The sequence below is a fragment of the Vicia villosa genome, linkage group LG4 (genome assembly GCF_029867415.1).
Source record: "Vicia villosa cultivar HV-30 ecotype Madison, WI linkage group LG4, Vvil1.0, whole genome shotgun sequence".
Lineage (NCBI taxonomy): Eukaryota > Viridiplantae > Streptophyta > Magnoliopsida > Fabales > Fabaceae > Vicia > Vicia villosa.
In genome coordinates, this window is record NC_081183.1 from 6666805 (window position 1) to 6679198 (window position 12394).

The window sequence follows — 12394 nt, forward strand, 5'->3', positions numbered from 1 at the left end:
TAAAAAAATAAATTAAATGCACAACTTAAATAAATAACAATACCTTAAACATTCTAAACCATTCATCTTTATTTTCGACGTCCCCATAGCTCTTAAAAGCTGATTTATACATCTGCTGAACTATATAGTTAACAATCCTTGCAGCAGTCCGACTCGGAGTAAAACTGAAAGAAAAAATGAAAAATGTTAGATATAAATTTATACAAAAAATGAAAATGTATACATACTATAAAAGTTTTTAAATAGGAAACTTACTTGCTTCCTTCGGGATGAATCCAAAATCTACCGTCAACGACATGAATCTCATCGGGATCATCCCTCCCACGAAGATCAGCTCCGTCTATCTCATCAACCTCACGGGCTGGTACATGTGCGGGATGTGGGGTGCGTGAGCCTCCAACCTGTGTGGGGCGTGGACTTGGAGATCGTCCAGCCTGTGTCGGACGTGGACGGGGAGATCGTCCAGCTTGTGTGGGGCGTGGACTTGGAGATCGTCCAGCCTGTGTCGGATGTGTACTGCTGGATCCTCCCGTCTGCTGAAAGGAGGAAGTCATCTGCATGGGATATGAAAAACCAGATCCTCCAGTATGCTGGAAGGATGAAGGCATGCCAGTATGGGCGAATGGAAAGCTGGGAGGGGCACACCAGTATGTGTGAATGGAAAGCTAGGTCCTCCCGCCTGCTGGAAGGACGAGGGCACACCAGGATGCTGGAAGGATGGCGGTACCGCTGAGTACTGGAAGGATGGCGGTACCCCAGACGGGAATGTGTGGGAGGAGAGTAATGGGGTAAAAGCCTGAGTACTGGCTAAAGACATAGGATCAACACTCTGAGGGCGGGAAGACACGGCCATGTGAGGCGCCTCACATACTACTATCCTCGGACGTTGGGACTTCTTACCACTATCTTTACTCTTAGGTGGCATTTTACCTATTTTATTATTCATCAACATATAAATATTCATTAACACATAAATAGATATTCATTAACACATAAATATGTATTTAATAGATATCCATTAACACATAAATAGATATTCATTAACACATAAATAAATATTCATTAACACATAAATAAATATTCATTAACATATAAATATGCATTCAATGTTTAGTTATTCTTCATCTTCGCTATCCACATCATTCTCTTCATCATTCTCTTCGTCGTTCTCTTCGTCATTCTCTTCATTGTTGTCATCGGATTCAAACTCTTCATCATTCTCTTCATCCACATTATTTTCAACCAACAATATAGATGCATCAACTTGATGTCCCTCAACAATTGTATCAGACAAACTTGTAATGTCTTCAGCTGTAACCACTTCATTAATTTGATCAACATCATCAACTTGATAGGCAACATCTTCTACTTGATCGCCATCTTCAATATGACCTTGCGGTTTTGTTTTTATTACAACACACCATCCTCTTTTATGTGTCACAAATGAAGGATAAGGTACATAATAAACTTGCCTAACAATATTTGACATTATGAAAGGATCATACTCTTTGTATTTCCGGTTCATTTGAATCTCAACAGTACCGTATGACCTGTCTATTTTTGTGCCTCTACTTGGATCATACCATTCACAATAAAACAAGACAACTTTATTTTCTGAATCCATGTAATGGTATACCAACTCGTAGATATGTTTAATAACTCCATAAAAGTCATCTTCACCACCATCTGTAACTCCTTTTACAAATACACCACTGTTTATGGTTTTTTTCCCTTCGGTCCATGCCTCATTGTGAAACTTATATCCGTTCACGAAGTATGTGTGCCATTCATTTGCGCTTTGGATAGGGCCTTCTGCCAAGTTTCTCAAATGGAGTATTTCTGGAGTTGGTGGAAACACGGTAGACAATCTTTGCTTGAACCATAAGGGAAATTAAGCATGAATGACGCCGGATGTTGACTGTACACCGGTACTATGAAAATAGGCATTGTTAAATTCCCTACAAAATATACACCATAAGTTAAATAAGTTTGGTATACAGACATTGTCAACAAAGGTAAAAAAACTATTGGGTAAACTTACTCAAGGTATTGTTTAACTTCAACGCAGTTGATCAAGACATGGACATGTGCGGATTGTATTTCTTTCTGGGTCAACCAATGCACACTCTTCTTTCCAGAAGGTCGACCTAGAAGACCGAATACTGATAAGGTGAATTGACTCCTCTGGTTGACATTTACCGGATTCCGTATGGTTCTAGGAGTTAACATCAAGTGATTGAAATAATGACTGCAAAAATGTGATGTTTCTCGATGCAGGTAATGTGCATATATAGAACCTTCAACTCTTGCTTTATTCTTCACTGATCGCTTTGAATCACCCATGAACCTTTCAAACGGATACATCCACCTATATTGAACTGGTCCACCAAGAAAAGCTTCATATGCAAGATGCACAGGTAAATGTTCCATGGAGTCGAAGAAACCAGGCGGAAATACTTGTTCCAACTTACAAAGAATGATTGCAATGTTTTGGTCCAACTTCATGATGTCTTCCACTTTTAAAGCTGACGCACAAATATCTCTAAAAAACTGACTAATTTCAGTTAGTGGATCAAGAACATGTTTGGGTAGCGAGCCAAATGCAATTGGTAACAATTGTTCCATGAAAATGTGACAATCGTGACTTTTCATTCCATGCAACTTCCCAGTGTTAGGGTCAGCACACCTTGATAAATTTGATGAATACCCATCGGGGATTCTCAAATCTTTTAGCCATCGACAAACAGCTTTAGCTTCTTGGGAAGTCAAAGTGAAACAAGCCTTGGGTTTTAATAACTTTCCATTCGGTAGAGGCTTCAACTCCAACTCTCTTCTGTTACACCATTTTTCCATGTCTTGTCTGGCCTTTTCATTAACTTTTGTTTTGCCTTTCACATCCATCACTGTGTTAAATACATTATCAAAAAAATTCTTCTCAATATGCATAACATCTAGATTATGGTGCAACAAGTTATCTTTCCAATACGGGAGGTCCCAAAATATACTTCTTTTTGTCCAATTGTGTGTGACTCCGTATCCTTCAATTCGGCATTCTTTGCCAATATCTGTAAATTTTGGTAGCTCACTAACTTGTTCCCATATAGCCCATGGTGACAATCGAGGCGGAGGCGAATCTTTCACTCGTACAACTTTTTTAAAGTTTGTCATGTTTCTTCTATAGGAGTGATTTCGTGATAGGAATCTTCGGTGACAGTCAAACCACGAGCTTTTCCCACCTTTATCCAACGTGAACCCTTTGTTGTTTCCCATGCAATGCGGACAACCCATTTTGCCATGCGTACCCCAACCAGACAACATGCCATATGCTGGAAAGTCGTTGATGGTCCACATCAATGAAGCTCGCATTATAAAGTTTTCTTTACGTGATATATCATAAGTCCATTCTCCAATCCACAATCTCTTCAAATCATCAATTAAAGGTTGTAAATACACATCAATTCCTGCTTTTGGACTCGAAGGTCCTGGAATGACGCACGTCAAAAACATGTATGGTTTTGTCATGCACATCTCAGGAGGGAGGTTGTAAGGGGTTACAATAACTAGCCAACAAGAATACATACTTCCCGACGCTTGAACATAAGGAGTAAAACCATCTGAGCATAATCCAAGCCTGACATTTCTAGGTTCTGCGGCAAAATCAGGATATATTCGATCAAAATGCTTCCATGCCTCGCCATCAGATGGATGCCGCATAGTGCCTGGACTTTTGTTATTTGTGTGATGCCATGTCATTTGACTTGCACTGTGCATTGAAGCAAACATTCTTTTTAACCTTGGTATTATCGGAAGATAAAACATGGACTTTACTGCTACACGGTCTTGATTAGTGTTAACAGCTCTACTGGGAACTTTATATCTTGGACTCTTACAAAACTTACATTCCTCCAACAACCCATCTTGAGTACCAAACTCATTGTCGTAGAACAACATACAGCCATTAATGCAACAATCAATCTTTCTTACTCTTAAGCCCAACTCCGACACCAACTTCTTTGCTTCATAAAATGTTCTAGGCAAGTTGTCTTTCATTGCAGTTGAGTCCAACATCATCTTTACGAAGAATTCCAAACACTGATCAGGAACATTCCAATTTGCCTTGGCGGCCAACAATCTCACACATATTGATAACTTTGAGTCAGACGATCCATCAAACAACGGCGTATTCATCTCATTCAACAACTGATAAAATTTCTACGCTTCCTCATTCGGCAACTCTTCCCCACCAAAATCTTCAGGCTCATCATAGGTCACGTTCACACCAAAAGCATCCTCAACCATGTCACCAATCAGATTAAAGTTTTCCTCATATTCCACAGGCGGCCGACTACTTAAAGCATGAGAGTTGCTAGTCTCTGGTACGTTACTAGGCAGTTCTTCACCATTAAACGTCCAAACCCAATAATTTGCAATGAAACCCCTTCTATGCAAATGAGCTATTATTTCCTGTGGGTCACTAATTATTGGTCTACATTCACATTTAAGACAGGGACACCTAACTCCTCCTTCGCTTCGACATAATTCCTGAGCAAACGCCCAACTGATAAACCCTTCAACTCCTACTATAAAATTGGGTTTAAGTCCCATTCTTCCTGGAAATGTTCTATCGTACATCCAACTACGATAATACCGATAATATTCCATACTGCACATTTATACAATCATTGTCATTTTGAGTTAGAATACTAATCAACTTAATATTATTCTTAGACATATACTAGTTAATATTTACTATTCTTAAAAATATTATTTAGTAACAATACTACTAATATTTTTAACTACACATGTTATATTGAACCTATGTTAACCATAAAGTTACTATTTTATTAACTACACATTTTAAGCTACACATATTGAAAATATTCGTTAATAAAAATACTACTTTTAAATATTTACTATTACTAAAAATATTATTTTATTTTAAATTATAATATTTTATTTTTTTATTTTTAAATATTAATAATATATTGTAAACATAACTTTTACACGCATTAAGATTAATATGTATATTATTTTTAATAATAATTTCTGTTTTTAAAAACAATAATATATATTACATATAAAACATATTCTATTAGAATTTTTTTTAATAAAACTATTTTTATCAAATATATATAAAAATGATGTATTTTTAATTATAGTTTGTTTATCTTTCTACTCTTCAAAAAAATAACTTATTTTATATAAACATAAAAAATTCATAACTTATATGTATAAAATTATTTTCTTTTTAATATTTTATTTTCATAATCCATAATATAAAAATATTATCTTTTTATTATAAACATAAAAAATTAATTTCTATATATGTAAAAATTAAATTTATAATAAAAATTAAATTCTATATAAATATTTTAATAAATATTCTATTTTTTAAAATAAAGTATAATATACCTAATAAACAAACATATATAATAAACATATCTAATAAACAAATATATATATATATATATATATATATATATATATATATATATATATATATATATATATATATATATATATATATATATATATATATATATATATAGTATAATAAACATATCTAATATATATTCTGTTTTTTTAAAATATAGTATAATATTACTCATTATAATAACTAATATATATAATAAAAATTAAAAATGAAAACTTTATAATATACCTAATAAATAAACATATATAATAAACATACCTATATATATATATATATATATATATATATATATATATATATATATATATATATATATATATATATATATATATATATATATATATATATATACTAGACCAAATACAAACACAATATATATACTATAAATTCTATAACAAATACAATATATTTTCAACAAACACAATATAACAAACACAATATATACGAACACAATATATACTAGAATTTTATAAATTTTATAACAAACACAATATATTTTCAACAAATACAATACCTATTAAACAAATTTTATAAACAAACATATATACCTATTAAATCTATTTAATATATACTATAATTCACAAAAATAACTTACCTCTTCTTCAATCTACTCCTCCTTCTTCAATCTACAACCTTCTTCAATCTTCTAACCTATACAAAAAAATAATCAAAAATTAACAACAAAATATATAATAAAATTATAAGAAAATAAACAAAATATCAAAATAATCTTAACTACCTTTGAAATTGAATTGGGATTGAATTAATTTGGGAGAGAAAGGTTGGATTTTAGGAGTAGATGATTTTGGGAGAGAAATGGGTTTTGTTGCAGAGAAGAGAAGGGTTTGATTTTGGAAGAGAAGGGTCTGTTCGTGAATGGTGGTGGGGGGAAGTGAAATGGCTGGATTAATACATAATGTAGCGACGTGGAAGGCACATCGCTACTTGCCATGTGATATCCACGTCGCAACAAATCAACGGTCACTTACACAACTGCAAAGCTGCCACTGTGTCAGATCATGTTTCCCCCCATTTTGAATTATAAATGTAGCGACGTGACAATAACGTCACCACCACCAAATTTTTCAAAAATTTGAATATTCCCCCATTTGAACGTTATGGGGTGTGATGAATTAATTTATGTCATTAATGTAGCGACATGCTACCCACGTCGCAACTGTTATTCACAGCCCCCCATGTCTGACTCCCAGCCACTTTAATACTGCAAAGTTATTTAATAATAAAATACAGGTGACGACGTTGGATTCACGTCGCAACTAACATTAATTAGCCACGTTGTTCACACGTCGCTAATTATGTCGCTGGATTAGAGTTTTTTTATAGTGATAATTGTCTGATAACTTTAACTTCATTTCTGTTCGGTTCAGTTATTGGATATTTTGAATAGCCCTAAACAATAGATATAGTGTATAGTCTGATTGTGATTGTAAGAAAATTGTTTTCGTCGCTCACAATTACATTGGGTGAGGTTTTTTATTTAAAGTTACTTATATAAGGGAAGATCCAATTTTTTATTTGTTCAATTATCTTGTAATTTTTTGTTGTTGTTGATGGGGAGACCTTGTTTACTCAAAGAATCTTGCAAGTAAAATTCCTTTTTCCAAGTAAAGTTCATTTGCATGCGCATCCTTTGATTAGGCATTGGAAAGTCAAGAATTAAACATAGAAAAAATAGTACTCCGTAAATGCGAACACTATTAACTCGGTTTCCAATTTCCAAACATTTTATGGGGAATTCTATCCGATACCAAAATGTGTCTACTGGAGGAGTATATATTTATAGTAGTATAATTTCATACTAATAATGATTCGCATAGAATGCAACTTGAATAGAGAAAATGGAAGAGAAAATAATAAGGCATTATAGCAGCTTTCATAATATCTTGCTAGTGGGAGAGGGAGATTTTTCCTTCTCACTTTCCTTGGCTAGGGCATTTGGCTCAGCCGTTAACATGGTTGCTACCTCTCTAGATGATAGAGGTATGATAGAAAAGATATTTGTAGAATTTTTATACAACCTTTGTTGTGTGTTCTTTTAAAGTCTTATTACATGCATAATTAATTTTAAAGTAAAAATATGGGTCTAATTTCCTTCTAATTAGTTATTACTATTTTTGTAATATTTTGTTCATAATATTTTAATATTTGAAGCTTCACTAGCTATGAAGTACACAAGTGCAATAAGAAACTTGAAAGAACTTGAGAGTCTTGGCTGCACCATCTTGCATGAAGTGGATGCTCACAACATAAATCAACATCATTACTTCAAGGAGCACACTTTTTTTGATAGAATAATCTTTAATTTTCCACATTCTGGTAACTTTCAACATGAAACTCAATCATGGGTGATTGAGTAAGTTTTTAATAGTTTTAATTTCTTTTCTATATTTTTTTTTATATTTAATAAAAAATATTTATAGATCCTAATTAATAAAATTTTATCATTTCATTATTAAATACAGGGAACACAAGAAATTAGTGAGTGGATTTCTAGGAAATGCAAAGTACTTGCTTAATGTTGGTGGAGAAATTCATATTACTCACAAAGCAGTGCATCCTTTTAGTAAATGGAATATCAAGAATTTGGCAGAAAATGAGAGCTTGTCATTTGTTGAAGAGGTGAGTTTTTGTAAGTATTTTTATCCAGGTTATCAAAATAAGAGAGGTGCTGGCTTCAAGTGTAACAAGACCTTCCCTGTTGGAACATGTAGTACTTTTAAATTTTCTTGTTTGTACTATAATTTTGTATTTTGAGAATATTCATGGCCAAGTTTGAGGAGTTTGTAAAGTTTACGGTGTTGAATAGTAGTTGTAAGCGCACATGATTTTCTTGATAAACATTTGATAATGCGAAAGTTGTAACAGATTCGGTTTGAGTCTAAGACTCATAGTATTTCTCTAAAAGATTATTCAATCTGCCCTAAAACTTAGCTAATTTGTGAGCTGAATCGATGAAGTGTAGACAATATATTTTAACAAACGGAAGTTACAATATTTAATTATAAAACCAAAATATGATCATTTATGTGTATATTTTTGATAAGAAGCTGGACGGGCCCAAGAGAAATAAGAAAATATCAGTTTTAGTTAAGGACTTTTATTTTTAAAGAGTTGATGTTAGTAATATTTAGTATAACTTTATGTCTTGTTTATTTTAGGCCCACAGCTTTTAGGCTCAATTAGTAGGCTTCATCCTAGCTATTTATATTGTATTTTCTGAATTGAAAGAGGCTATGAAGTATGAAGTTTGTTTAATGTCAATTTCTTTTAATGCCTTTTAGATCTAAATTTACACTACTACAATTTTGGCCTACGGCCACGCTAAATTTTTCCACAGCTCTAAAACTGTGGCCAAATACACGCTTTTGCCATGGTTTTCAAATCGTAGAAATATGTTTTAAAATATTGAATCCGGAGTGTGAAACTGTGGCCTTTATCTCAGTTGCCACGGTTATGTAACGGTAGATATTTTAAGCCGCAATCAAAAAACCGCAGCCTTATAATTTTCATAATTTTCAGTTCAAACTGTGGCCAAAGCCAAAAAAAATACCCTCCAAAAGTTCCTTTTTTTTTTAGTTTCCCTCTATCTTTTTATTTTCTTTTCTATTTTTTTAATTAAAAAAAATTGAAAGAACAAGACCGTAACTCTCCATCTCGTTGCGCCAAAGAAATAGAAAAGAAAATTCCAAAGAAGAAGACGAGACCCTAACTCCATCTCCATCTCGCTGCGCCGCTGCTGCCACCTCCATCTCCGCTTACAGGTTAGTTTCCTTTCCCCTCCATCTCCGCTTCACCTTCATCTCTACTTCACCTTCATCTCTGCTTCACCTTCATCTCACTAACCTCAATCATCTGTTATGAACCCTAACTCTCTTCATCCCTTCACCTTTTCCCAAATCTTCTTCAAGATTTCACCGAAACCCTAACTCTCTCCATCCCTTCATCCTTCTCCCAAATCTTCTGTTGGTTTAGGGTTTATGTGTTTACAAATTGATGTTTAGTCAATTTCTGACCATGATGGATTGACATGGCTGATTATTACTAAATAAATATTCCGCCAATATGTTGTTGATTGATTTAATTTTTTTCATTTGGCTTAAGTGTAGATAGCTTCTTTTTCTATGTTCTTTAATTTCGTCCAAAGTTGACCGTTCCATTTTCTGGTGTTTTTATGAGCTTTACCCTAGTGGCTTGATTGGGCATAAATTTTGGATTGTAGGCTGCTGCTTCTGCCAATCTTATAGTTGGGACCCATGTTTGGTTGGAGGATTCTGATGTAGCTTGGATAGATGGCGAGGTCTTGGAGATTAATGGAGAACAAATCAAAGTCCTTTACACTTCCGGGAAGACGGTGAGTGCATTTTGTAATATTTGCTCAAAGTTAATCTTGGCCTTCACTGATGCATTTCTCTGTTTTTTGAATTACTTGTTTTACATGAATGTTTTGATTTCTTTGAATCTTTGAAGAATAGCATAATATGTACATATGTACTTTCTTTTAACTCAGAATTTTGAACTTTCTGATGTTTTAGAATTTGTTTATTTTGTCCCCATCCTATGTCTGATTTGCAATATGCAGGTTGTTGTTAAAGCCTCCAGTATTTATCATAAAGATAGCAAAGTTCCACCGTGTGGAGTGGATGATATGACAAAGCTCGCGTACCTGCACGGACCCGGAGTCCTAAGTAATCTGAGATCAAGATACGAAATCAATGAAATTTATGTACGCATTTTGGTTCCCAACGCTCCTTAGATGGTGTCTTTTGTGTGACTTTTCATGTTTTCATTCATGCTGTATTAACTTGTGCAATTTCAACGGTTTGCTTTCAGACTTACACTAGGAATATATTGATTGCTGTGAACCCGTTCATAAAGCTTCCTCATTTATATGATAGCCATATGATGGCACAATACAGAGGAGCAGCATTTGGTGAGTTAAGTCCACATCCCTTCGCTATTGCCGATGCAGCATATAGGTAATTTTCATACATATCCTGTAATTTGTGTATACTGTTAGCTTATAAAATCTGACTATATAAATTATATGTGTATTTAGGCTCATGATAAATGATGGAATCAGCCCGTCAATATTGGTAAGTGGTGAAACCGTGAAAGTGGTGCTGGTAAAACAGAAAGTATTAAGTTACTCATGCGATATCTTGCTTACATGGGAGGGAGAGCGGCTGTTGCTGAAGGTAGAACTGTCGAGCACACTTTCATTGAGTATTTTATAAGCTTAGATTCATACAGTAGGAAATAACTAAGTGTATTAATTATTTGAAGACTTTCATTATTTTATACAGTATTTTATAAGCTTAGATTCATACAGTACTTTATAAGCTTAGATTCATCGAGCACACTTTCATTGAGTATTAATTATTTGAAGACTTAATCACTAAGTGTAAAAAAATTCTAACATCAAAACAGTAGGAAATCATTATGTTGCCCTAGATTCATACACGAGTGATGCACTTTTGGATTCCTACGTAGTAAATCAACGTGAAACTAAGGTTATAATATATATTTCTAGTTTGTTTTAGTATAATTACATAACTAAAACCTCCAGCTAGTTTAAGATTTGAGTTCCCCATCTTGGATAAATCACAATTTAATATAAGAGGTTATTTATTTGGAGGTCATTTGACAGTAAATTTGGTGTCTTGGATTAATATAAGCCACTAAATTTATTTACATTAAATTTATATTAAACTGTGGCAAGATAAATGGTTTAGAATGCATAACATATAACAACGGTTTTAAATCTGTGGTCATAACCAAACCGTGGCTATATCTTGAAGCAAAACTGTATGTTAAACGATAAATTGAAACTGTGGCTTTACCATATGGCCACAGTTTTGTAATCATGGCAAATATAAACTGCGGCCTTAATCAAGCTACCTAAACCGTGGCCTAAAAAAATCCACGGTTGTAAAAAAGGCGTGGTCTATACCAAAAAACCGTGGACTTTACTTTAGGCCACGGCCGAATACTCCACAGTTGGATTTCCGTGGCCAAACCGTGGCCTCAGCGTTACGCCACAGTTATTTTGCATATAGCCTCGGTTTTCTGGTCGTGGCAGGAGACCTTTTTTTCTGTAGTGTTAGTCTAGTTTAAATCTATCACTGGTTGATAGAAAGTAGAATGATATTATTTAAGTTTTAGAATTTATATTGATGTTTTTGTGTAGTGTTAGTTAGTGGGCTCTTATTAATATTTGGGCCTTTAATTGAACATCCACTATGGGATCTATATATGTAGTGTCTTTGACACAATTTAGGATATCAAAGAAATCAAAGTTATCTTTTTATCTCTATTTTCTTAGTTTACTTTAATGTCTTTTTTTTTTTTATTGTTGAAACCCTAATTTTATAGTCTTGATAGGATAATCTTCCTATCAATTGGTGCTTTCATTTTCGATCTCACTTTCGCTTAAAGTACTTCATGACGATATTGTTGTTTGATGGTGAAGAAGATGCCTATTGGTGGATTCTATGTTTGGAGAAATTTTTCAAAGAGCATGAAACACCCAAATCATTGAAGGTTTTAAAAGTTGTTGGAGCATTGAGAGGCTCTGCTTTCACATGGTGGATATGGTGGTCTCGTGTTCATCGCAGATATAATTGGGATACATTTACAACAGCACTATTATGGCGTTTCAAGCGGAGTGGAGACCCATTTTATCGCTTGATGATGAAGAAGAGGAACCAACATATGAATCAACCGAGTCATTATATTCAACTAGTTATTCTGTTGAGGAAAACGAAAAAGAATCTGAGTCATCTTTCTTGAAACATCCAGATCTAGTTATCAAACCAACTTCTAATGTTGAAGTTAACCACAAACAAAATCATTTCATAGAAGATGGCAAAGAGGAAGAAGATGTGGAGCAAGATCTCAAATCCGTGAAACCATTCGCGGAGGAGTCGGATTTGGAGTTGA

At 33.7% G+C, this 12394-nt stretch overlaps 1 protein-coding gene across 2 annotated transcripts; it reads left to right on the forward strand.

Annotated features, from left to right (window-relative positions):
• Positions 1-9094: 9094 nt before the first annotated feature.
• On the forward strand, positions 9095-11038 carry LOC131598749 (myosin-6-like). Of its 2 annotated transcripts, XM_058871323.1 has the most exons (5): positions 9095-9216; positions 9675-9806; positions 10035-10178; positions 10286-10431; positions 10512-11038. In XM_058871323.1, the coding sequence occupies exons 3-5, from the start codon at positions 10101-10103 to the stop codon at positions 10687-10689; spliced, it is 402 nt and encodes a 133-aa protein (XP_058727306.1). In that variant the 5' UTR covers positions 9095-9216; positions 9675-9806; positions 10035-10100; the 3' UTR covers positions 10690-11038. The 2 variants fall into 2 exon arrangements, with proteins under 2 accessions (XP_058727306.1, XP_058727307.1); XM_058871324.1 differs by lacking the exon at positions 9095-9216 and having other exon boundaries at positions 9513-9806.
• The last annotated feature ends 1356 nt before the right edge of the window (positions 11039-12394 follow it).

Bases quoted from the DNA above. Each gene is read 5' to 3' on its own strand.
- LOC131598749 (XM_058871323.1), top strand. From the start codon at position 10,101: ATGACAAAGCTCGCGTACCTGCACGGACCCGGAGTCCTAAGTAATCTG. The intron at 10,179-10,285 runs GTACGCATTTTG...GTTTGCTTTCAG, and splicing joins ACGAAATCAATGAAATTTAT to ACTTACACTAGGAATATATT. The intron at 10,432-10,511 runs GTAATTTTCATA...ATGTGTATTTAG, and splicing joins ATTGCCGATGCAGCATATAG to GCTCATGATAAATGATGGAA.